Here is a 23376-nt window from a genome sequence, read left to right as displayed (position 1 = left end):
ACCAGCCCCGGACCATTTTGATTCTTCACTCAAAATGCACAGCGATGTCTTTTGAAAGAAACTCCTGCAGATGAGACTTCTTCTCAGAGAGCCCACTAAAACATCTAAATATAAATCTTTAGCTCTGACTTAATTTACTAATAAACCACTTGAACGAATACATTTTCTGAGATGTTCAACATTTTCATCGCATCCTGTGGCGTTCTCAGCTACTCTGTCGCGCACTCTGAATTTCAACAACAAAGGGCCTCCCAGATGTTCCTCATCTTACAAATAAACGGGGCCTGACACCCATCACTACTGAGTGCCCCAGGACTCTCCAGGGCAGAAAAATCGTCTGGGGTAGTTTTCTCAGTTTTCAGAAACATTTTGCTCTGGACTATCTTTTTAAATTTTTAAAAATGTTTACTGATTTTTGAGAGAGAGAGAGAGTGAGTGAGCATGAGTGGGGGAGGGGCAGAGAGAGAGGGAGACACGGAATCTGAAGCAGGCTCCAGGCTCCGAGCTGTCAGCACAGAACCCAACGTGGGGCTCGAACTGATGAACCATGAGATCATGACTGGAGTCAAAGTTGGACACTTAACTAACTGAGCCACCCAGGCACCCCTTTCAAAAAATTTTTTTAAGTTTATTTAAAAAAAAAACTTTTAAAAAAATGTTTATTTTTGAGAGAAAGGGGGTGGGGGAGGGGCAGGGAGAGAGGGAGGCACAGAATCCGAAGCAGGCTCCAGGCTCCGAGCTGTCAGCACAGAGCCCGACACGGGGCTCAAACCCACAAACCATGAGATCATGACCTGAGCTGAAGTCGGTCGCTTAACCGACTGAGCCACCTGGGCACCCCAAGTTTATTTTGAGAGAGAATGAGAACCAGCAGGGGAGGGGCAGAGAGAGGGGGGGAACAGGGGATCTGAAGCAGGCTCCGTGCTGGCAACGGAGAGCCTGCTGCAGGGCTTGAACCCACAAAGTGTGAGATCATGACCTGAGCTGAGTCAGATGCTTAACCTACTGAGCCAGCCAGGCACCCCTAGAGTACCTTGGTAATACTTTATTCTCAAGTTTATTTTATAATGTGTCCACCTTCTCCCTGGAAGGTTAGTTTTGCCTTTGCACAAAATTTGTTATTCTCTGTTGTAAACAGGGGTCACATGAAAAAATATCAGCAAACAAAACATTTACTGTTTAAACAAGCAGGAAGGTTTCCTTCCTTTTGCGGGAAGGAAACCGACCCTGGCTATGATTCCTCTCCTGTGTGAAAACCTGTGCTCTGTCAAGGGTGTGAATGGCACTGTTGCTCTTGAGATGATGGAAGCAAAAAGAAATCAGGTATTTTGCTCACTGTGGGACACGGTTGTGACACCACTTGAGTCGATCCCTGACTTTATTTCAGCACACGTCAAGGTACAGCATATAGAATCTGCCCAAAACAAAATTAACTTCATTCAAGGTATACAACAATCTTTAGGTTACTTTTAGAGGCCAGGCACCTTCAAAGAGTCTGCAAGCCCGTGTAAAGCTTCATTTTTTTCAACTACACTGCTTACCAAAGCAGTGGAAATTAGAACAAAGACATTGGCGGAAGGGGCTGGGGAAACCAATCTGGCAACCGCTTAACAAGAAACCTTGGAAAAGGATCCTTGATGGCCAAAAAAAAAAAAAAAAAAAAAGTTTGCATTTAACTAAACGAAAGTCATGTAAAAGGTCCGAGCTGGAAGGCACCAGCCATCTCAGAGAAGAACTCGTTTCCCTCTAGCCTCCCACCGAGGCCCGCCGTCCAGCTCGCCTCCAGGCCTCCCCGCTGTGGCAGAAATCTCTCTGAAACGCAGACACGACGTTATTTATCTTAAGAAACAGTGTCACTGCCTCCCAGTGACCTCGGTGCTCAGTGCCCTCGCGGGGCCTCCGAGAGGCCCTTCCTTCCCGACCCGGCTGTGTCCACACCTCCAGACTCGCTCCAGATGGGAAATGCGACAGCCCTGTGCCACCAGCTTCCCGTTGGCCCAGGGAGAACGGGGCAACTGGGGAGCCACCAGCATTTCAGTCCCCGTGGGGCCTCGTCCCTTGGAGGACCGCCAGGACGGCCGCACAGGTTTGTTGTTACTTTGTAATTCACCATGCATGGGGCTTACCAGGTGACACCACGTGACAGGCACCCCGGACACCCTGAAGTGCTGACCTGAGCGACCCGAAACAAATCCGGTCAATGAACCAAACACTCATCAGTCCAGCTGCCCGCACCACGAACACGAGGCCGGTGTCGCTTCCTTAAGGAAAAGGTCCTGACCCTCCCGACTAGGCTGACTGTCCTTGGAACATCGTCAGAGCACCTGTGCCATCCGGGGGCCGTCGTGTTGGCAACATTCCCCCTCCGCTCACACACTGGGATTCTAGAATACACACTGAGGACCGCCGTCCTCCGAACGGGCTCCCGCTCCTGTGTGAGGGCCGAGGGACCGGTGCCGGTCAGTGCCCCAGGCAGTGAGGACGGGGCCGGACGTCCAGGGGCGAGCCGTGGGCCGGGAGTGCGACTGCAGGCGGGGTGATGGGAGCCAGCTCCCTGCCACACGGGGACAGCCGCGACTCTGGCAACGGTGGCGGGGATGAGCCGGGGCGGGGGGGAGGCTGCAGCTTTTACACACAGACATGCGCGCTTCTTGGCTCCGCTGGGAAGGCCTGGAAACGGTGATACCCGGTGGCGCCGAGCTCCCCCAGTGCCCAGATGCTGATCCCGAATGCTACCCTTCACTGGGAATCCTGCTCCCTGGAGAAACGGCGGACTTCAAGGCGGCGGGGGCGGGGGCGGGCAAAGAATCTGTGAGATAACCTGCAACATCAAGGTGTGCCACAAAGGAAGAAGGGATCCAAGGACACGGAAGCCAGCTTAAAAGGACTGGGTCCCACTGGCCGGGTCTGGGACAATCTGAGCACTACTGAAAATAACGAAAGACTGAAATAAATACTGTTCAAATGTCCACACTACCAAAGCCATCTCCACGTTTAATGCAATCCGTATCAAAATAGCAACAGCATTTTTCATAGAACTAGAATAAATAATCCTAAAATCTGTGTGGAACCACAAAAGGCCTCTGATAGCCAAAGAATCTTGAAAAAGAAAAACAAACCTGGAAGCATCACAATTCTGTATTTCAAGTTATGTTACAAAACAGCAGAAATTAAAACAGTATGGTATTGGCATAAAAAGAGAACAGAACAGAAAACCCAGAAATGAACCCACAATCATATGGTCCATTAATCTTCGACAAAGCAGGAACAAATATTCAATGGAAAAAAGTCTCTTCAACAAATGGTGTTGGGAAAACTGGACCACTTTCTTACACCATACGCAAAATTTAACCCCAAATGGATTAAAGATGTAAATGTGGGACCTGAAACCATAAAGCTGCAGAGAGCACAGGCAATAATCTGAGAATGGCAACTCCTCTCTAGATAGGTCTCCTCAGGCACGGGAGACAAAAGCAAAAATGAACTATTGAGACCCCATCAAGATAAAAAGCTTCTGGGGGACCTGGGTGGCTCAGTCTGTTGACCCTCTGACTCTTAATTTTGGCTCAGGTCATGATCCCAGAGTTGTGGGATCAGGCCCCACACATCAGGCTCTGTGCTAGGGTAGAGCCTGCCTAAGATTCATTCTCTCTCTCTCTCTCTCTCTCTCTCTGCCCCCCCATCCCTACTCATGCTCTTTCTAAAATAAAAAAAAAAATCAAAACATTAAAAAAAAGATAAACAGCTTCTGCACAGTGAAGGAAACAACAGAACTAAACGGCAGTTACGGAATGGAAGAAGATATCTCCAAATGACGTATCTGATAAAGAGTTACTATCCAAAACATATAAAGAACTTCTAAAACTCAATACTCAAAAGCCAAATAAACCAACTAAAAATGGGCAGAAGACGTGAACAGACATTCTGCCAAAGACAACATCCAGACGGCCAAAAGACACATGACAAGATGCTCGGCATCACCCATCACAGGGAAATGCAAACCACAACCACACTGAGGTATCACCTCACACCTGTCAAAATGGCTAGTATCTAAATGACAAGAATGACAAGTGCTGTCAAGGAAGTGGAGAAAGGGGAACCCTCTTGCACTGTGGGTGGGAGTGCGGACTGGTGCAGCCTCTGGGGAAAACAATGTAGAGGTTCCTCAAAAAATTAAAAATAGATTTCATACCATATGCTCCGGTAATCCACTAGTGGGTTATTTACCCCTCAAGATACAAAAGCATTAATCCAAAGGGATACACACACCCTTATGTTTACTGCAGCCTTATGCACAACAGCCAAACTATGGAAGCAGCCTGAATAGATGAATGGATAAAGATGGTGTGCGTGTGTGTGTGTGCGTGTGCGTGTATACACAGGGATATTACTCAGCCATAAAAAAGAATCAAATCTTGCCATTTGCAGTGATGTGGATGGAGCCAGAGAGTAGGATGCTAAGTGAAATAGGTCAGTTAGAGAAAGACAAGTATCATAGGCTCTTACTCATATGTGGAATTTAAGAAACAAACAAGCAAAAGGGCGCCTGGGTGGCTCAGTCAGTTGAGCGTCCGACTTGGGCTCAGGTCATGTTCTCCTGGTTGGTGGGTTCGAGCCCTGTGTCGGGCTCTGTGCTGACAGCTCAGAGCCTGGAGCCTGCTTCGAATTCTGTGTCTTCCTCTCTCTCTGTCCCTCCCCACTCGTGCTCTAAACAAACATTAAACAAATAATAATAATTAAAAAAAACACCACCAAAAACCTCCCAAACCAAAAGAGATCCCCATCAACTATCCACGCTAATGGAGGAACACAGGTATTATTACTTTCTCGTTAAGTCCGAATCTTCCCTTTGGAATACGTCTGTGCTCGCATCTGAACAGGAATAGTATTTTTGGTGTGAAAATTTGGGTGGTAGCTTTTTGGTGTGAAAATCAGTCACCGCACTAACATGGAACGTGATGGAATGTTCAGATGGAGTATGAGTGGCAGATGCAGTGAAGACTGAGCAGTGAGACTTAAAGCCTCTCCGTGTCCTGATTTCTTTCCGAAGGCAAGAACGCTACATTTATCACCTCCAAAATAAAGTTAGGTGGCAAAGAGAAGAATACACACCCCAAGACGGAGCGGGCACCTTACCTTCGTCCTCACAAGGAATGACTGGTCTTCGGTCTCAACGAGGTAGAACAGGAAGGGACTCTTGCAGGCCTCTTTCACCACGTTCTTCAGTTTGACGTGCAAGCTGGTGCACAGGTCTGTGATCATGTCCTCGTAGGAGGCTGCCCGCGGGAGTGAGGAGTACAGCTCTGGAGAGGCGGCTTCTCCAGGAGCCGCACTTGACTCTTTCTCTGGGAAAATGACCGGGTTGCTATTCATCATCACCTTGTTGAATTCGGCATATTCGTTGAGAATAAGCGAAATATCACTCCGGGATTCTTTCAAAGTCGTGTTGTATTTCAGTTTGTTGAGGTGGAATGAAACGGTGTGATTTCTTTCAGAGTTTGTAAGATGATTTCTACCGTGACCACACCTCTCCTTCCAGAAGCAGGAACTGTCCGAACCGCCGAGCATCTGGCCTCTCCTATGCGGACTCTGCTGTCTGGGGTCCGAGAGAACCACTGTTACCACGAGGGGACTTCTGCTCCGGGACGCAGGGCGCAGAGCCGGGGCCTCGGATAGTTTTGTCAGAGGGGGAGCTCCCGCAGCGATCTGGAGAGGGGGCTCCTTTGGAAAGACACTGGCAGAAGAGGCAGAATGCCGAGAATCTCCGTTCTTTACAATCTGTTTTAGCTTCTGTGCAAAACGCAGATACTCCAGATCCAAAGTGCTCTGGGTGAGGTCATCTGCCACCTGCCAAGTATTTGTCCAGGAGCTGAGCAAACCACGTTTTGCCATGAAACCGGGGCACCTCTTCAGGCTGTGCAAAGCTCTCGTGGTCTCTTTGAGCTCTTTAGTTATGGTGAAATTAGCATAAGTCCTGAGGATGCCACGGAGGTCTCGGATCTGGACGTAAGATGGCACACACCGGTCTTCCTTCTTGAGTCCACACAGCCAGTGTCTGGGAGGAAGGCCTGTTTCCAACCCTGAGGACTGCTTGCAGTAGCCCCACTCTTCATTATCACTATTATTTGGGCTCAGGAAAGAGTCGTAATCATCTTTTGGAGCATCTTCCTTCTTGGTTTGACTACATCGCACAGAGCAGGAACCCTCCACCACTGATTGGGCATTTCTACACCCACCACAAGAGTCTTGATCGGACTCTCCAGAAAGTGGCTCGTAATGGATGTCAGAATTCACACCGAGGTCCATGTCTCTGCTCAGGGTCCCCGAGTCTTCCTTGGCTCTGAGCCCCTCACCAGGACCCTTATTTGCCGTCTGTTCTTCAGAGACTCCACAGATAAGAGGGGTGTGAGACTGGGGAACAAAGGAAGCACAAGGCTCTCTACTGCTATTTTCACTGGTGACTGCTGTACCTTGGTAAGAATCAGCATGTAAATCCGTGGGGGAAAGCCCAGCCTTCAACACATCTTTTGTTTCACACACTGGCCTGTCTTGCAGCACATGGATTGTTTTTTGCTTATCTTCTGGAGATGTGATGTGCAACTGAGAATCAATACCTCCTAGATCTATGGCTTTTTCGTGGAACTTGGCCTCAGTGTCACTATTCTTAAGCAAACTGGCCATTCTGACTACGGCTATTTCCTGAGTTTGAAAGCCCGTCTCTGCGTTCGTGGCTGCTGAACAATGGGGGAAGGCAGCAGCGCCATGTGAGCGAAAGGCAAGTCTGGGGAGCCCCGAGTGCCTGCGTGTCTGTGTGGCGTCAGCTCCGCCAACGGAGCCGGAGCTCAAGGACTTGGCTTGGACGTAAATGCCTTCATTTGTCTTCAAATCACTGCTAAAGAGATTCTTCTCGATGCTTTTGGGGCCAGTCTCCTGTTTCAGTGACACATTTGCTATAGCACTTGGTGCAGCTGTAGAAACAAACGTGTCAGCCAGAGACTTATTTTCAATCATCTTTCTAGGGCTAAATGGAGACTCCCAGGTCTCCAAGACCAGATGATTGAAGTCTGAATTCCTGTTCTGTATGCTAAGTGGCTGCAGTGGAATTCCTGATGTTACCAATTTTTCTAGAGAAAGCTTGAAGTCGCCTCCATATTGGGCAGCTGAGGCAGGCTGGCTCAAGCCCGTATCACAGGACGGCACCTTTTCTGAGAAAGAGGAACCCTCGCCATGCTCCCTCGGGACAACTTCCTCGGTTGCTCTACTAGGAAGGCTCAAACAGCCATCTTTTCTTCCTGGGCGAGGCAGCCCAGCAGAAAGCCACGTCTCGTGTACTCCAGGTACGCTGTCTCGTTCCCCTGGACGGGTAGGACTGACAAAAGAGCCTTCTTTCTCCGCGATGGCCGAATCTACTGACTCGACCTGGGAGAATCGGTCACTTTTCTCACAATGCGTATCAGCAAGTTTTAAACTACCCAGAGACACAGCCTGACATAGTCGTGTTCCTTCGACTGGCACTTGGGGGTCAGGACTAGAAGCTGGTGACACTTCTTCAATTAAAGAACTGAAGGGAAAGTCTGAGGTGACATTAACCTCCTCTGCAATCTCAAGGGCACAAGTTTCTTTAGAAAGTATTAAGGTGACTGTTTGTAAATTATCACCTTTTCTCTCGTTTTCTAATGGTTTCTCTGACACCGCAGGATACGTGGATGTACAGTTAGCAGAATTCGCTTTTCTGCTTTCTATGAAAGTCACCTCTTCTGGCTTGATTGTTTCGTCAGTCACGTCAGGAAGTTCTCCATTTGATGCCGAGGCCTCCTGCTGCAACTCCAGTCTGCCAGCCGGCGCTTCTCCTCTGGGGCTGGTTGGTGGCGATATCGTGAGCGTGAGGTCCATGTCGGAATCCTCCTCTGAGAACTCCAGGCTGGCCTCCTCTCTATTCAGAGAGAGTCTGGTTGGTTGGGTAAATGCTGAATTCAAAGACTCAAAACTCCTACTTTCACTCTGGAGACCGCTCTTGTCATCGGTCAGTCCTGAGGAGCTATCGGCTGTATTACCCATCGATGGCATGTAGTCATGTGAATAACCTTTTTCCAAAGTGGCAGAGGCTGGTGCCAGGACCACCTCTTCAACCTGCGACGGCTCAACGACCTCTTCCGAAGATATGCCAAAGAGACTTGGAGTCTGCAGAAAAAATTCTTGAGAGAGTTTCATTTCTTCTTTGGGTAACGAAAAATTAGAACTTTTAACTAACGATAATGCCTCCGCCACCGCTGAATTATCAGATGGTGACGATGAGCCTGGAACAGGAATCTCTTTCTGTAGCGAACGCACTTCTTCGGCAAGTGTCTCTCTACCGACGGAGGAGGCACACAGGTGCTTAGTGCCTTTCTGTCTGGACGTTGCTAGAGAGGGAACGTCCCTAAGGCCTTGTGTTTGTGCTTCTTCAAATGCAGACACGGGATGTCTAAGACTTGTAGCAGGTGGTACCTGTTTAATCGACTCCACAGTAAAGGCCGTAGGTTCGCGGGTTCTATTTACAACTTCTGTCTGTACTGGTACATAGTTATTTTTTTCAAAAGTGAACGTAACTGGTTCCAGATTAATCATCACATACTCTGTATCATCCTTCCTCTCCAATGAAGGCTGGCGTTCTTGGTTTACGGGGCTTCTGTGCTGGACATGGCCCTGTAAGGTACCTGTTTTTGTCTGCACTGTTGCATGAAAAATATCAGCTTTGCTTTCCAGGGTGCTGTATGCAGACTTCTGACAAATCACTGACTGACTGCCGATCCCATCGTAAGTCTTGGTGAGTGCGGTTTGCGTGACAGTATCATCAGAAGTCACTCTTGTGCTATCAGGTGGCTCAAAGGCTTTATCTTCACCAGGAATAGGAGGCCCATTAGTTTGGGTACTTCCAATGCCAGAAAGCACAAGATTAGAAGTCTCTAGGTTATCTGATGAATCTTCTTTGGCTTTTCCCCCAATTACCTAAAATGACAAAAACAAACACAAAAAAACCCCAAGAATCAAACAGATGGTTTTACATTTGCATGTGGTGAAGAAGGAAATGATAGAGGATCAATTCCAGTTTGTTCTTTTGGATCTTCTACTCTTTCACAATAGCACAGGGTAGAGACCAAGCAAACCACTCTTCTTAGGTAGACTCTTCTTAGGGAGACTTACCACAGCCCCAAACAGGATTTTTTCTTATAATATACACACCAATATATACACACCAACTGTAAAGCAGGGGCAGAGTAGCCAAGAAGATGTTGGGAAAAAAAATCTCTGAATATATGCTATAGAAATTGTCAGGCATCATTAATTTTAATGCTCTTTCTACTTCTTAATAGTCTATTTCATGTTTCCAAAAAAAAAAAAAATCCTAGAATTAGTAATGATGATAACTGATTACAGATTACCACAACAAAAAATACTTTAGTAGGTAGTAATCTAAGTCTTCCTAAGTTTATTTATTTTTTTTTTCCACGTTTATTTATTTTTGGGACAGAGAGAGAGACAGAGCATGAACGGGGGAGGGGCAGAGAGAGAGGGAGACACAGAATCTGAAACAGGCTCCAGGCTCCGAGCCATCAGCCCAGAGCCCGACGCGGGGCTCGAACTCACGGACCGTGAGATCGTGACCTGGCTGAAGTCGGACGCTTAACCGACTGCGCCACCCAGGCGCCCCATAAGTCTTCCTAAGTTTATAGTCTCATTCTAAGGTAGAGATTCTATTTTTTAGAAATTTTTAAAAAGTTTTTTATTTACTTTGAGAGAGAGAGCACGCACGAGTGAGCAGGGGAGGGGCAGAAAGTGAGAGAATCCCAAGCAGTCTCTGTGCTGAAGCATGGAGCCTGAAGCATGGTTTGATCTCATGAGCCAGGAGATCATGACTTGAGCTGAAATCCAGAGTCAGACACTTGCGGATGGAACTAGAGGGTACAATGCTAAGTGAAATTAGTCAGAGAAAGACAAATATCATACGATTTCACTCATATGTGGAATTTAAGATATAAAACAGATGAATAAAGGGAACGGAAGCAAAAATATAAAAACAAGGAGGGGGACAAAACATAAGAGACTCTTATATACAGAGAACAAACAGAATTGCTTGAAGGGTTGGGGGTCGAGGGATGGGCTAAATGGGGAAGGGGCATTAAGGAAGACACTTGTGGGGATGAGCACGGGTGTTATACATAGGGGATGAATCACTGGAATCTACTCCTGAAATAATTATTGCACTGTACGCTAAGTAACTTGGATGTAAATTAAAAAATAAAAATAAATAAAATTAAAAAAGAGCCAGATGCTTCCTCTCTCTCTCTAAATAAATAAATAAACTTAGAAAGGGGGGTGGGCATCAGGGGGGCTCAGTCGGTTAAGCATTCAACTCTTGACTTGGGCTGAGGTCGTGATCTCATGGTTTTTTGAGTTCGAGCCCCATGTTGGGCTCTGTGCTGACAGTGTGGAGCCTGCTTTGGATTATCTCCTCTCTCTGCCCCTCCCTGCTCTCAAAATAAATAAATATGCTTTAAAAAAAAAAAAAAAAAGAGACGCTTCACCAACTGAGCCACCCAGGCACACCCTAAGTAGAGATTCTTAACTGGATTTTATCTATCTCCTCTAGAATCAGATGAAATTTATAAAACCCATCCTTAGAAAAAACCCCACACACATGCATATGTATGTATGCATACACACGTAAACACACACATGTACATACACACACGCACACAGAATGTGACAAGTATCTAGATGTCTAGCTTTGAATCAAGGCTTAACAATTTACTGTGTGACTTCAGGCAACTGGCACACTTCTCTGTGCCTTAGTTTCCTCGTCTATAAGATGGGGTGGAGTGGTCTTTATCTCACTGGGCTGCATGAAAACTGAGTTGATGTGAGCAAAAGGCTTAGACCGCTACGGGCCCACAGCCATTTCGATGATACCAGCATCTGGAGACACAGGCTGAGTCTCCCTGGAGGCGCAGATCCCAAGTAACCCCAGATACGGACACGCTGTCTACTCAGTGTTAAAACAGGCACTGTAGGTGCCCAAATGCATGCAAAATTATTCTGGAATAGACCGAGCTGAAAACTTAAAAGGGCATATATTTTGTTAAGCCGTTTGCTTAGAAGTTTGCTGCAACTTGTTTACGGGCTCCAGTGAACACATGACCATCTGGCCTTGTGGAGCGTCAGTGGTGAGCAGCGCAAAGAATCACAGTGTAGTTTCCGTATCTGCCACAATTACCAACAGGCCCACGGGGGCATGGCATCACGTTTACCGTGCCAGCATTTGTTTTCCAGAATCATCTTTAACAGACTTCATTTCAGTTCAAGGCTTATCAAAGATCTCTAACTCTTGGGGCGCCTGGGTGGCGCAGTCGGTTAAGCGTCCGACTTCAGCCAGGTCACGATCTCGCGGTCCGTGAGTTCGAGCCCCACGTCAGGCTCTGGGCTGATGGCTCGGAGCCTGGAGCCTGTTTCCGATTCTGTGTCTCCCTCTCTCTCTGCCCCTCCCCCGTTCATGCTCTGTCTCTCTCTGTCCCAAAAATAAATAAAAATGTTGAAAAAAAAAAAATTTAAAAAAATAAATAAATAAATAAAATAAATAAATAAATAAAAAGATCTCTAACTCTTATCATTGCATCTGATCCTTCAAAACTATTCTAAGACAGATCAGATATTATTTACCTCTTTTAAAAGATGGGAGCGTATGCTCAGAGAAAACCAGTAATTTGCCCCAAACTCCGTAACTAATAAGAGCCACAATTATGGGCTGGCCCCCGACCCATGTGGCCCCCATGGTCTTCTTCCACTTCTGCTTCTTCAATCAGGATGGAGACGAGCTCCACCTGCAGACAATCTAGAGCGGTACTTACGGAAACTAAGTGCCTGGCTTATTAATCCTTTACGCAGACAATCCACCTTCCTAAAAGAAACCCACGGCACGTCTTGAATGTGATTTTACACATTGAGAGAAAAAAGAAATTTCTTCAAAAATGATGTCAGCACGTACTTACCTCATTATTACAGGAATAGATGAAATTCTGGCTCTCTGGGGTGTCTGGAAGACCCTCTCCTGCAAAAATCTCTTTCTGTTCGTTCTGCACCCAGAGCTCCAAGCCTCTCGTGGGTGGTGGTTTAATGAAGGGAAGCAAGGAGTCGGTGTCTGAGAAGGACACGTCGGCAGCAGGACCTCTGGGAGATTTGTTAGTCTCCAACAGAGGGTCCACAGGACACCTCTGCACGCTGGAGGCCTCCTCAAGTTCGCTGAATTCCAACGATTCTAATGTGCTATTTATAGACACGTATTTTGCGGGGTTGCTGTGCTCCACCACTTTTCGGGATGACCGCATCACCTTGTTGTGACTGCTGTAAAACAGAGCCACCCACATATGAAGTAAAAGCTTCACTTCTTCCACATTATCAGGTAAGTCAGTGTTCCAGGGCCTGAGATTTTAAAGAAAAAAACATGTAAAAAGTCATTGAAAATGGTGATTTTAGTGGACCGTCTTATCATAAGTGCCTTCATTTGCATCTTAGTTTTAAATTTGTTCATTTTTATTTTAAAATACATGGATATGAAACAATAATATAAAAATGAAGTTGACTTAACAAGTGGTTATGACGGATCTAATCCACTCATCTTACAGAGGCAGAAAAGGGAACTGAAAATCGGAGATTTGAAAAGTGACTTCTTCAGATCACAAAACCCTTAAGCAGAACCATGATTGGAACAGAAGTCTCCAGACTCCCAGTCTAGGATTTCTCTTTTATACCACTCCAACTCCCTTTGGACACAATATACCTGTTATGTGAAGAATGGCTCCAGCAACTACCCCAATCCTCGTCTTGCTTTTGCTAAGTCTGGCCAACTCATTTCTATTTTTGTATTTCTCTTCTAATAGTTGGGAAAGTCTGGAGGTTAAAATATCTCTGTGGGCGAGTCAGCAGAACAACACTATTTTCAGATTATAGTTCCAGAAAATCTCCTGAAACCGAATGGGGAGAAAACACTTCTGGCCACTTGCCCGGCAGGATGATAGCAGAGAGCGTCGGAGGGGCTACGGAGCTGGGCCTCTGTTACACAGGATTAGAGCTAAGAAACACCCCTCATGAGTAGATGGGAACGTTAAGTATATGCTCCTAGGAATGTGAGCGTGTAACCGGAGCAAGGAAAGAAGTCTGATACAGGTTAGTTGCTTCCATGTGAAATATTCCATTCACAGGAAGCTGAATGTCATTTCATATAACTAATGGTCCCTGCTACTAGCAACGAGTACCACTTATTAGTACGGGTCAGTCACTGTGCAAAACCTTAATATATGTAACAACCTGCTGGTAGCCATTGCTGACATTAAATACTTAAAAGCACTGCCCACGGACTGCCACCGACGCTCCCCTGGCACCACCTGGAAATTCGCCAGAAATGCAGACTCTCGGGCCCCCCATCCCAAACAGACCAGAGTCAGAATCTGCACTCCTGTGAGACCCCTAGAAGCACTGTCCCAAAGAACAGGAACCCCCGGGTCCCAGAAGCTAGTTAGTAAGTTGGTAACTCGGGAGATTAAAACCCGGGTTCGTCTACGCTCCAAAGCCCATGCTTTCAGCTGCTCTGCTGTTACTGCCTTGATGCTCTGACCCCTTAGATTTACAGAACAACCCCATGTAAGACTGCTCGCTCAGACCACCGGACCAACCTAAGAAGTTAGAAGTAATTCTTGAAACATTTCTTCTGGAATTCAGTCTGTAAGGCATTATTTCTGTATTTCACGATTTTACATTAAGATCTCGTTGACATATTGTAAATTCAAAGGCCACAAAGGCTTATGTGGGAGCATCTCAAAATGGAAAGCTGTTCACAGGGCTAAAGTTAGCTTGCTAAAGGGCTCCATGTGACCACCGACGGCGGCAAAACCAGCCTCATTTTCTTAATTGGCAGTAAACACAACTGCCTGATATCATTCCTAAGTTACTGGAGTTACACACAGTACCCTTCTTTCCCTCTCCCCAGATTCTGGCACAGGTATCCCTTCCCTTGACGTTGATCTCCACACCAGAGTTACGTCCATTTTCATCAAGTGTCACTTCCACTTACCCATGCAGCGCTCTTACTACAGTTTTCTCCAGCGGGTGGTTGGTGTACTTGCTGTCTAAGCCGAATACGTACTCTGTCTCACATTGGAACGTGACCTTGACGGAGCCGTCACAGCTGAGCACAGTGTGAGAGCACTGGAAGTCTCTCGGGTCGGAGGACACCACTTGGCTCCTGCACTTGGGTAGCGGGTCCTCAGACAGCTTCCGCAGCGGGGAGGTGCTCTGCTGATGTCGGAAGGGCATGACTTTCCCCACGGGGGTCCCTGCCTCGGGGCCTTTGGTGCCATTCTTGGCAAAGGCCGGGCCTGGGATTCCTCTCTGTTGCAGATGTTTCTTTGAATGTTCTGCAAGCAGCAGGGCATAGGAATGTTCCACGGCAACGAAAGTGCTTTGGCTTGCCTCAGAAGTTTCTAGTGTCTCCTCGGGAAGTGCTGGCGAGGCTTCCACAGGGGCCTTGCTGCCAGGACCCGAGCTCTCTTCCTCCTGGCTGACAGCGGAGTCTGACGTTGGAGGGCTCTTCCTCCCAGTGGAGGGTTTCGGGAACAGTCCACCTTTCTGATTTTTAACTCCTCTGTGATATTCATGGTCAGACGTACCGTGCAGAGAATGTTCTTTAGAAAGCAAAACATCATCTTGTGGCAGTTCAGAGGGGCAGGGAAAGTTTCTGGGCTCAGATGGCGGCGTGGCGGAAGTAGCAGCACTTAACGCTAGGTCAGCTAACATATTTAGGGCCTGGGAGTCACAGTTGACAATGGAGTTTTCAGGTAGATCTTTCTGAGCCACTGAGATGCTTTCCGCCTGAGCTGCATTTATGTCAACATCCTCTTGACCAACTGATGAGATTTCTGATTGAAGCTGTGAACCAGTTTCTCCTTTTGCTTCAGTATAAAAGAAAAAGACATATAACATTTGATTTCTATGTATTTTAATTCTCTGCTCTATTATTACCGCTTAGTGAAAATCAATGATTAAGTCAACATATTCAAGAAAAACCTCTGGATAGGTTACATAGATTATATATTAAAATTTCACTATCAGACAGGTTCCTTCCAACTATCAGTTCTATTACAACATATTTACCACAAGAACAAGTCTTAAGGAATGTGCACACTGATTTAAAAAGAAACCACCTTTCAGAAATGTATGTGCCAATCTACACACAAGGCATACTACTTAGCTGAGAAAACATGCAAAGAGGAAAAAGAACAAGAATAAACAAGAGAACAAGAGTCCTGCCCTCAGAGAGCTTACAATCTAGTGACTTTCTAAATTTGAAGTGTATATTATAGCATTTTAACATACTTTTAGGAATCATTTCCCTTAACAAGTGCTTTATTAGAGAAATCACTTAAATTCAAACTAGAGATGACTTTGTTTTTTTAAAATTTTTTAAATGTTTATTTATTTTTGAGAGACAGAGAGAGACAGAGCATGAGCAGGGGAGGGGCAATGAGAGAGGGAGACACAGAATCCGAAGCAGGCTCCAGGCTCCGAGATGTCAGCACAGAGCCCGATACAGGGCTCGAACACATGGACCGCGAGATCATGACCTGAGCCGAAGTCAGATGCTTAACCAAGTCACACAGGCGCCCCTAGAGATGACTTTTTTTTTTAAAAAGTGCTTATTTATTGATTTTGAGAGAGAGAGAAAGAGGGAGCGGGGGAGACAGAGCGTGCGAGCAGGGTAGAGGCAGAGAGAGAGAATCCCAAGGAAGCCCGGTGCTATCAGGGCAGAGCCTGACACAGGGCTCAGTCAAATGAACTGTGAGATCATGACCTGAGCCAAAACCAAGAGTCGGACACTTAACCGACTGAGCCACCAGATGCCCCAAACTAGAGATGACTTTTTTTTTTTTTTTTAAATTTTTTTTTTTTTCAACGTTTATTTATTTTTGGGACAGAGAGAGACAGAGCATGAACGGGGGAGGGGCAGAGAGAGAGGGAGACACAGAATGGGAAACAGGCTCCAGGCTCTGAGCCATCAGCCCAGAGCCCGACGCGGGGCTCGAACTCACGGACCGCGAGATCGTGACCTGGCTGAAGTCGGACGCTTAACCGACTGCGCCACCCAGGCGCCCCGAGATGACTTTTAATCATATTGATGTTTAATTATAATAAGTAATGATATAAATAAAAAATCAGAAAAGTCATGAGTATTCACTCAAAATCACCAATTTTATCACCTTTTAAAACTTTAATTTCTACACTGAAAACATTCCCTCTGTCTGCATGTTTGCCCGATAATTCTTTCTGTAGATAATCACATCTAGCCATTCGCCTTTAACCAGAAAACTGACCTTCTCCAGTGGTTTATGTGTATTCACAGGGTATTAATTCAGCTTCCTTAAATGCGGTTGTCATGAAGGACAAAGTTCATGACAACACTAGGGAACGATTCCCTGCGGCAGGTGCATGGATAGGAAAACCATGCGTTTTTCTTTATAAACAGCAGCAGGTCTGAAACGGATTACTGACCTGCCTGCAAAGGCCAATGGCTAATCCATTTTTTTTGTATATGTGCTGCCGAAGCAAGCACACGAATCCATTTTTTAAAAATGTTTTATTTATTTTTGAGAAAGTGGAAGGAGGGGACGGGCAGAGAGAGGGGAACAGAGGATATGAAGTGAGCTCTGTGCTGACAGCAGCGAGCCTGATGTGGGGCTTGAACTCACGAACTGTAAGATTATGACCGGAGCCAAAGTCGGATGCTCGACCGACTGAGCCACCCAGGTGCCCCATGACTAATCCGTTTAAAAAAAAGAACACTCTGGCCTGTGAGGTCATCAAACAGAACGAGAAGGGTTTGTGCATATGGTGGGAAGGATAAAAGTAACAACCACTGTCCATTTTTTAGGTAAAATAGCAAAACCCAAGGGATTCAGTAGAAGAAAATGACCCAAGGCGGAGAATCATCTCATTTGCCCCATGGATATACTAGAAACATGAAATCCATTTTGTGACCTGATAGGTTTATTCATACTAATTTCATCCTATCTTTGCTGGTATTATAGGATATCACTTATGAGTAAGGCCTAATATAAAAAACACTGCACCGAAAGAAAAAGGATCCAGTTTAACAAATATGTGTAGTCTCTGGTAAATCACTTAATTACTGACTTGTTAGAGGTTCTCTATCAATTAAAAATAGAATACTGATCATCTCTTTTAAGAAATACAAATAAGAAAACACCAAATAAAGTATATAAAAAATAAAGAGCTCAATAAATAAAAACTGTATTAAAAACTTATAAAAGGACACAAAGGCATTAGTTTCAGTAACAAAAATGAGCCTTCTTAAATTCTGATGCTTTAAGCAAAAGAAATGAAACTGATTAGTAAAGGTGGTTAAGAAATACAAGAAAAACTAAGAGATTATTTAAAAGGTGGGAATCTTAAAATTTTACCTTGGAATGTGGCTGTACAATATATACAGACATTTGAATGCAAATCAGCCTTTTTCTGAATACATGTTTTAAAAACTTTTCATTTCCTGGGCTCCCTTTTGTGCTAATACCCAGCTGCATTCCTCCCATTAGTCAACTAGTCTACAAATACCTGAGAGCCAGTTCGGTACAAATGATCCGAATGACACAGCTAAGCATACAAGGCATTTATACACGTGTCTACGCTCATAATGTTTACAAATTCATTGGAAAGACAAGACCAAGACATATCAGATGATTAGAGAAAAGGATGAATTTGATTCCGCAGTGTTCTCAAAAACTCAAAAGGAAAGGAAAGGAAAGAAAACAGAGCTCGCTTAAGATCAGAGCGGCAGGAAAGGTCTCACAGTGGAGGCAGGACCTGGCTGAGGTCTGGACTGGTACAGGGCAACGGCACACGAGCAGACGTCGGTGTGACGTGGGGGGGAGCCTGGGGTACCTGGTGGGGCAGGGACACGACAAGAAACAGCAGGAGGGAAGCATAGAAGGGTGGGACACGGCCTTGCTGTGAATGCCCAGGAGACGAGAAAAGCTTATATGTGGCGTGTATGGGTGTCACCATGGCAAGACTGGTGTTAGAATGATACGAAGAGCTTTTAAAGATCCTTCCCTCATTTAAAAGAAACCCCAAACCAAAACAACTCTTCAGTCATAAAATAACAGTATTACAGAAGTTCAGGAAAAAACAAACTTATTCATAATCGATTCACCTCAAAAAAACCGTATTTTCTGAAGTCCCACTGACTCTGAGGTTTTTTAAAAATCTAAAACTAGATGAGGGAGAATGCAGAATCAGGAAGGGTAGACAGAGAACTGCCAGGAAAAAGGCATGAGGAATCAAGTCTGTGTTAAAACAAGAGCACGACACACTTGCTCCGGAACAGGACTCCGTACGGAGCGTGAAGGAACATCAGACTTTGCAGGGGGAAGCCGCACGCCACACGCAGAGATGGGAAAGCGGAGCAGGGGCGCGGGCGTGACGGGTGTTGGGTTCCAGAGGGGAGGCCTCCGAGGCCGATGGGGCCTTCTGGTAAGGAGGCCGCTTCCAGCAGCTGCAGATGTGGAACCAGCGCAGCTGGCCATGGGTTCACGGAACTAAACTTCATCGTTCACTTCAACAAAACTAGAAAAGTAAAACTGCTTTTAAAATGAACTTAATGCCTTTTAACACCAAAACCAGGTTTCTGGATTCCCGAGTATCTTGAACGATCTCTTTAGAATTCCCTTTGCACAAATAAACTTACAGGCTTCTACTTTTTGTAAGTGATTGCGGCCCAGAAAAATAGAGCCAGAGACTACGTGCCTGTGCATTTAGTTATAAAAAAGCTCCTTTCCACGTACACTCTTGCAGACGGTCACGCTGAGGCTTTGTGCAAACTAACAGGGAGGCTCTATTGTGTGAAGGCAAGAATCTGCACCTCACGGATGTGTTTACGACAGGAACCCGACCTACTTAGTCCTGTCGGTGTGGGAGCGAAGGGGGACAGCAGGAACGGTTGGTAAACCTCAACCGTTCTTAGATTATTCCAATACACTCTCTTGCAATCTCAGTTAGTCTGTATTGCGGTGTTTAAATTCACAGGAAGAGTATTTCTTACCAGGTTGTGGCTGCTTTTTGAGTCTGGGATTCTGATTGCCTCTTACTATATTTACCCTCTGTTTTTGTGGAGATTTCTTCACGGGTGGCTTAGCCCTTGGAACAGTTTTGACTGGAGAGTTCTCTTGTTTCCTTGCCCTTTTAGCACTCGTTGCCACTGGAACATCTTTAGAAATGGGAGCTTCTTGGTTTTTCCTATCCAATTTGGTTGTCTGTACAAACTGTGCAGTCAGCACTTCAGCACCTTATGTAGAAAACACACCGTGTTTTAAGGGGTAGGGGGCTCAGATACTTATCAGCAATAGCTTTTTCTTTGCTTTGGTTTTCGGAGAGGTAACTTTAGCAATAGGGAAGGAAATACAAACTTCAGGGTATTCTAATAAAGATTTTCTTTTAAACAAAGCAGAAGTCCAAAGCTCTCATATACAATGTAAAAACACGAACTTTCTAAGCGTCAGACGATAGCCCTGTCAGGTGAAGAAGAAAACTGCTAGAGTCCTAACTTTATAAAAACACGGCATGACTTTAAAAGAAAAAAAAATCTCCATAATCTTTCCTGACTGCTGTGGCAGGTAAGTCTGAAGACGGTGGTTCACAGCCCTGGGGAATGGAGAATTTGTGGGAAAGCAACACAGCCACCGCGAGGCGAGGTAGGTGAAACCGTAACCAGACTGCAGAGAAGAGAGGTGGACACACAGAGCCACCTTACAGATTTCACCGGACTACTCCCAAATATCCACGTCTTAACATCACCGGAAAAATCGTCTTTTCAGAAAAGACAGAGGAAGGTCCACTGAAGAAGCCTTCGCCTGATTTAACCTCCTACAAGTCTCTGACACTTGCTCCTCTCTCTTACAAAATGCTCAGCTTTGCTTTGCACACCGAAGGGAACAGCTACCGGTGGAGGCAAGTAAGGAGAAAACCTGAGGACCACTTGCTAACACAACAGAAAGTGTTTCAACCTTTGAAGAGTTAAACAAAAAAACAAAGTTAATAAATGTTCCCTTTGAAAACGTCCCTTCCCACTGACTTTTCATACTTTCAGTTGTCGAACCAAAAAACTAGTCCCAAAGATACCAATAAAAATATCACGCGTTGTGTTCGCAGATATTTTAAAACTACATTATACAGAAAACACTACAGTTGATCCTTGAATGGTGGTTTGAATGGATTTTTTTCCAATAAATGTAAGTACACTACCATGAGTGTATTCTCTTCCTTATGACTTTAATAACTTTTTTCTAGCTTACATGATTGTAAAAATATAGGGTATGATACATACAATGTACAAAGTACATGTCAATCAATGATTTGTGTTATCAGTAAGGCTTCTGGTCAATGGGAGGCTATCAGTAGTTAAGTCTGGGGAATCAAAAGTTAGAGATTTTCTATTGCAGGGGGTGGGAGGTCAGTGCCCCTGATGCCTACATCGTTCGAAGGTCAACTGTATTTCTAATTGAGAACAGGAAACACGACACTGGTTTAAGAAATCATGATCGCTGTTAGTAAAATGTAGAAAAGAGACCAATTTCATTTCATTCTCTTGGAGGTTAGAGAAAGGAGTGGCTTTTAAAAAAAACTTTCACATCTCTTGGTGTATGACGTCTCCCTGGGTCTAATGCTGTTCCTCCCTCCTAAACTATTGCAAGTAACAGAGCAACATACGGTTTTGTTTTTCTTTGAAGAATACTTCTCATTCTACTCTAGTTATTTTCTAAAATTTTTAGCACAAAGAAAGGCAAAATATAACTGAAGCAGGAAAACAGTTCAGACTAAATTCAGACAAGAATAAGAGAGGACCAAGACCTGGGGGAGGTTCCAAGGACCTGCACAGGCAGGGAGACCCCGCACAACCCGGGTCCTGGGAGGGAAACAAACACGAAGCAAGGTGACCCTACAGGGGACTGCCCTGCTTCTCTGCCTCACTCAGTGCCATGTTTCTCAAACCTGTATGCACCACCCACTGGTGGGCTGTAAAATAAATTTAATGGGCTGCAATCAGGATCCTTTCTTAAAGGAAACAGAACAGAAAGAACCAGACTGCATTACGCAGAGGCAGGGTAAATGTTTTTTGAAATTTGTTTCAGTCATGCATGAATTTGTGCGCACCGGACTGTAATATAAAACATATTTCTTATAGTGGAGGAAAGTAAAAACATTTGAGAAACAGTGAATGTTGAACTGTAGATAATTTATTTAATACCTTGAAGTAAACTGGTTCATATATAGTAGAAACTCAACACGGCTGGCCTGGAATGTACTTGCGAGGAGCGGTGCAGTCGAATTTCGCTGCTTCCTACTGCTCTACTTCCCATCAGCCTCTGAATGTACATGTGAGCACACGCACCCCATCTCCCAAACTATACTAAGCCACAAATAACTATCTAGAATCCTGATGATCTGCAGATCCTTGATGTTTTCCTCTTTAAGCACCACAATTTCTAAACTCAAAACACTACAGATGGGCTTAGCAAACGTTTTCTGAGACAGGCTGGCAGGACGTATTTCCAGCTTTGAAGGCCATACGGTCTAAGGCACAGCTGCCCACCTCTGCCGGCACCGTGTGAAGTAGCCAGAGACGACAGGTAAACCCCTGAGGGGTCCTCCGGTTCCCTAATGGGGCCCAGGGCATATGGTTGCCTACTTCTAAGCAAAATCCACTACATGTAATCTAGGATGACCCCGAGCCAAAATCACGTTGTCTGCTGTACTAGGCTTGGTAAAGTGCATTTGACTATACACTAACTGGCCTGACACTCTGGTTCGATTTTCGGGGTCAACAAAGCCATTTGCAGAACTGTTCCAATAGGTGTCTCCAGGCCACTGGCCACTGTTTCAACAGGTTTACGTAGGCTCCAGGTGACTATTTTTCAAACTCTGATACACACAAAGGAAGGGAAATTCTGGGCCAGACTGTTTCAGGTTCGGAAAATCCAGGCATTTCATTCTCTCTTTCTACATGTTCAGACTCTCCGCTACCACTTTTTGCTGCTACTGGTGAGCCTGATTTTAGAAGATCCTCTTCTTCCACCCTTAATTGTCCGAGGACAGCTCAGAAACGAAATAATCATTGCCCAGAATGGTGTGTGTTTAAGCGACTGAGTGATGGTTGAGCCATTTTACAAATCAAATGTAGTCTTTGGTGGGTGGGCTTTTGAAATGCCTTAGTTTTCCCCATTTCTTGATTTTCACCTGTTATCTAGATCAGTGCTTCTCAAACTTCAGCCCGTAGACAATCACCCAGAGGGAAATGTTGGCATCTCTAACACACTTCTGCAACCGCCCAGCTCAGTGCACAACGATCAGACAGGAACAGTGTCAGAGAACCACAGTTACTTTTAACTGCGCAGTTAGTAATCCACAGAAATCGTGCTTACCTCTTTTTCTTTTCTGAGGAAACGGTCCTTTAACTAATTTGAGCGTCGTGGGACAGTCGGAACCCTTGCCCGCACTGGCAGCCCTCTTGGGGAAGGGACGGCACAAGTTCACCCGTTTACTCTGCACGGCGGGCGGCACGCTTGCCTTCCTCTTGGGCTGGACTCTCCGACCTAAGGCTGGGTTTAGCGAGATCACAGCTCCCTGCCTTGCCTTCGACATGTCTTCGGGATTCTTTTCGGTTTCAGTTTCTTTTCTTACTTCTGCCTCTGACTCCAAAAATTCAGGATCTGGAGTCATAACTAAAGAAAATCCAGCATCGCAAATCCCATCTGAGATACAAGGGGACTGAGGACGCTCTGCTAATAAATCTAACGCGGTAGACACTTCCAAAATGTACCCAGTAGGATCTGAAAAATAAGACTTCAACTGAGTGAATGACTGTAGAGGGCACTTTTCTGCTGGAGGAGCCAAGTCAAAGCCATTGGACAGTTGGCCGAAGAACGCAGTCTCTTTAATTCCATCCTGAGAAGCAGCAGTCAATGAGGGACTTTTGTCCACCTTGTACAGTTCTTGGAAACTACGCTTTACTAACGTGTTTGGACAGATTCCCTCTTCAGTAAATGATTTCTTTGCTTCCAGAAGGGCACAATTAAGGGCAGGTAAAACAGGTGTTACCTTTGATGAGATGTCATCTTCAACTTTCAATTCTTTCAGCCCTAAAACATACATACATACATTAAAACCTGAAGTCCTTTTTTTTTTTTACAAAAACATGCAGGAAGAAAATGCTTTAGATTATAAAATTATGGGATGGTTAAATATGAAAGTGTTTCAAATAGTAATCTAACTCACAAT

At 45.4% G+C, this 23376-nt stretch overlaps 1 protein-coding gene across 4 annotated transcripts in view; it reads right to left on the bottom strand.

The window, feature by feature from the left end:
• TASOR2 (transcription activation suppressor family member 2) overlaps positions 1-23376 on the bottom strand; it is an 80585-nt gene that overhangs the window by 6767 nt on the left and 50442 nt on the right. For 3 of the 4 annotated variants that reach the window (XM_032593816.1, XM_030322162.1, XM_030322164.1), the window contains 5 exons: positions 22521-23237; positions 19145-19387; positions 14105-14981; positions 12027-12456; positions 5137-8988 (listed from right to left, as the gene is read on the bottom strand). In XM_032593816.1, the coding sequence (XP_032449707.1) occupies positions 5137-8988; positions 12027-12456; positions 14105-14981; positions 19145-19387; positions 22521-23237 (6119 nt within the window). The remainder of the gene's footprint in view (positions 1-5136; positions 8989-12026; positions 12457-14104; positions 14982-19144; positions 19388-22520; positions 23238-23376) is intronic. The other variant, XM_032593817.1, reaches the window with a different exon arrangement.

This window comes from Lynx canadensis, chromosome B4 (assembly GCF_007474595.2).
Source record: "Lynx canadensis isolate LIC74 chromosome B4, mLynCan4.pri.v2, whole genome shotgun sequence".
Lineage (NCBI taxonomy): Eukaryota > Metazoa > Chordata > Mammalia > Carnivora > Felidae > Lynx > Lynx canadensis.
Note: the sequence above shows the minus strand (reverse complement) of the source record. Positions and strands in the feature narration are given on the sequence as shown.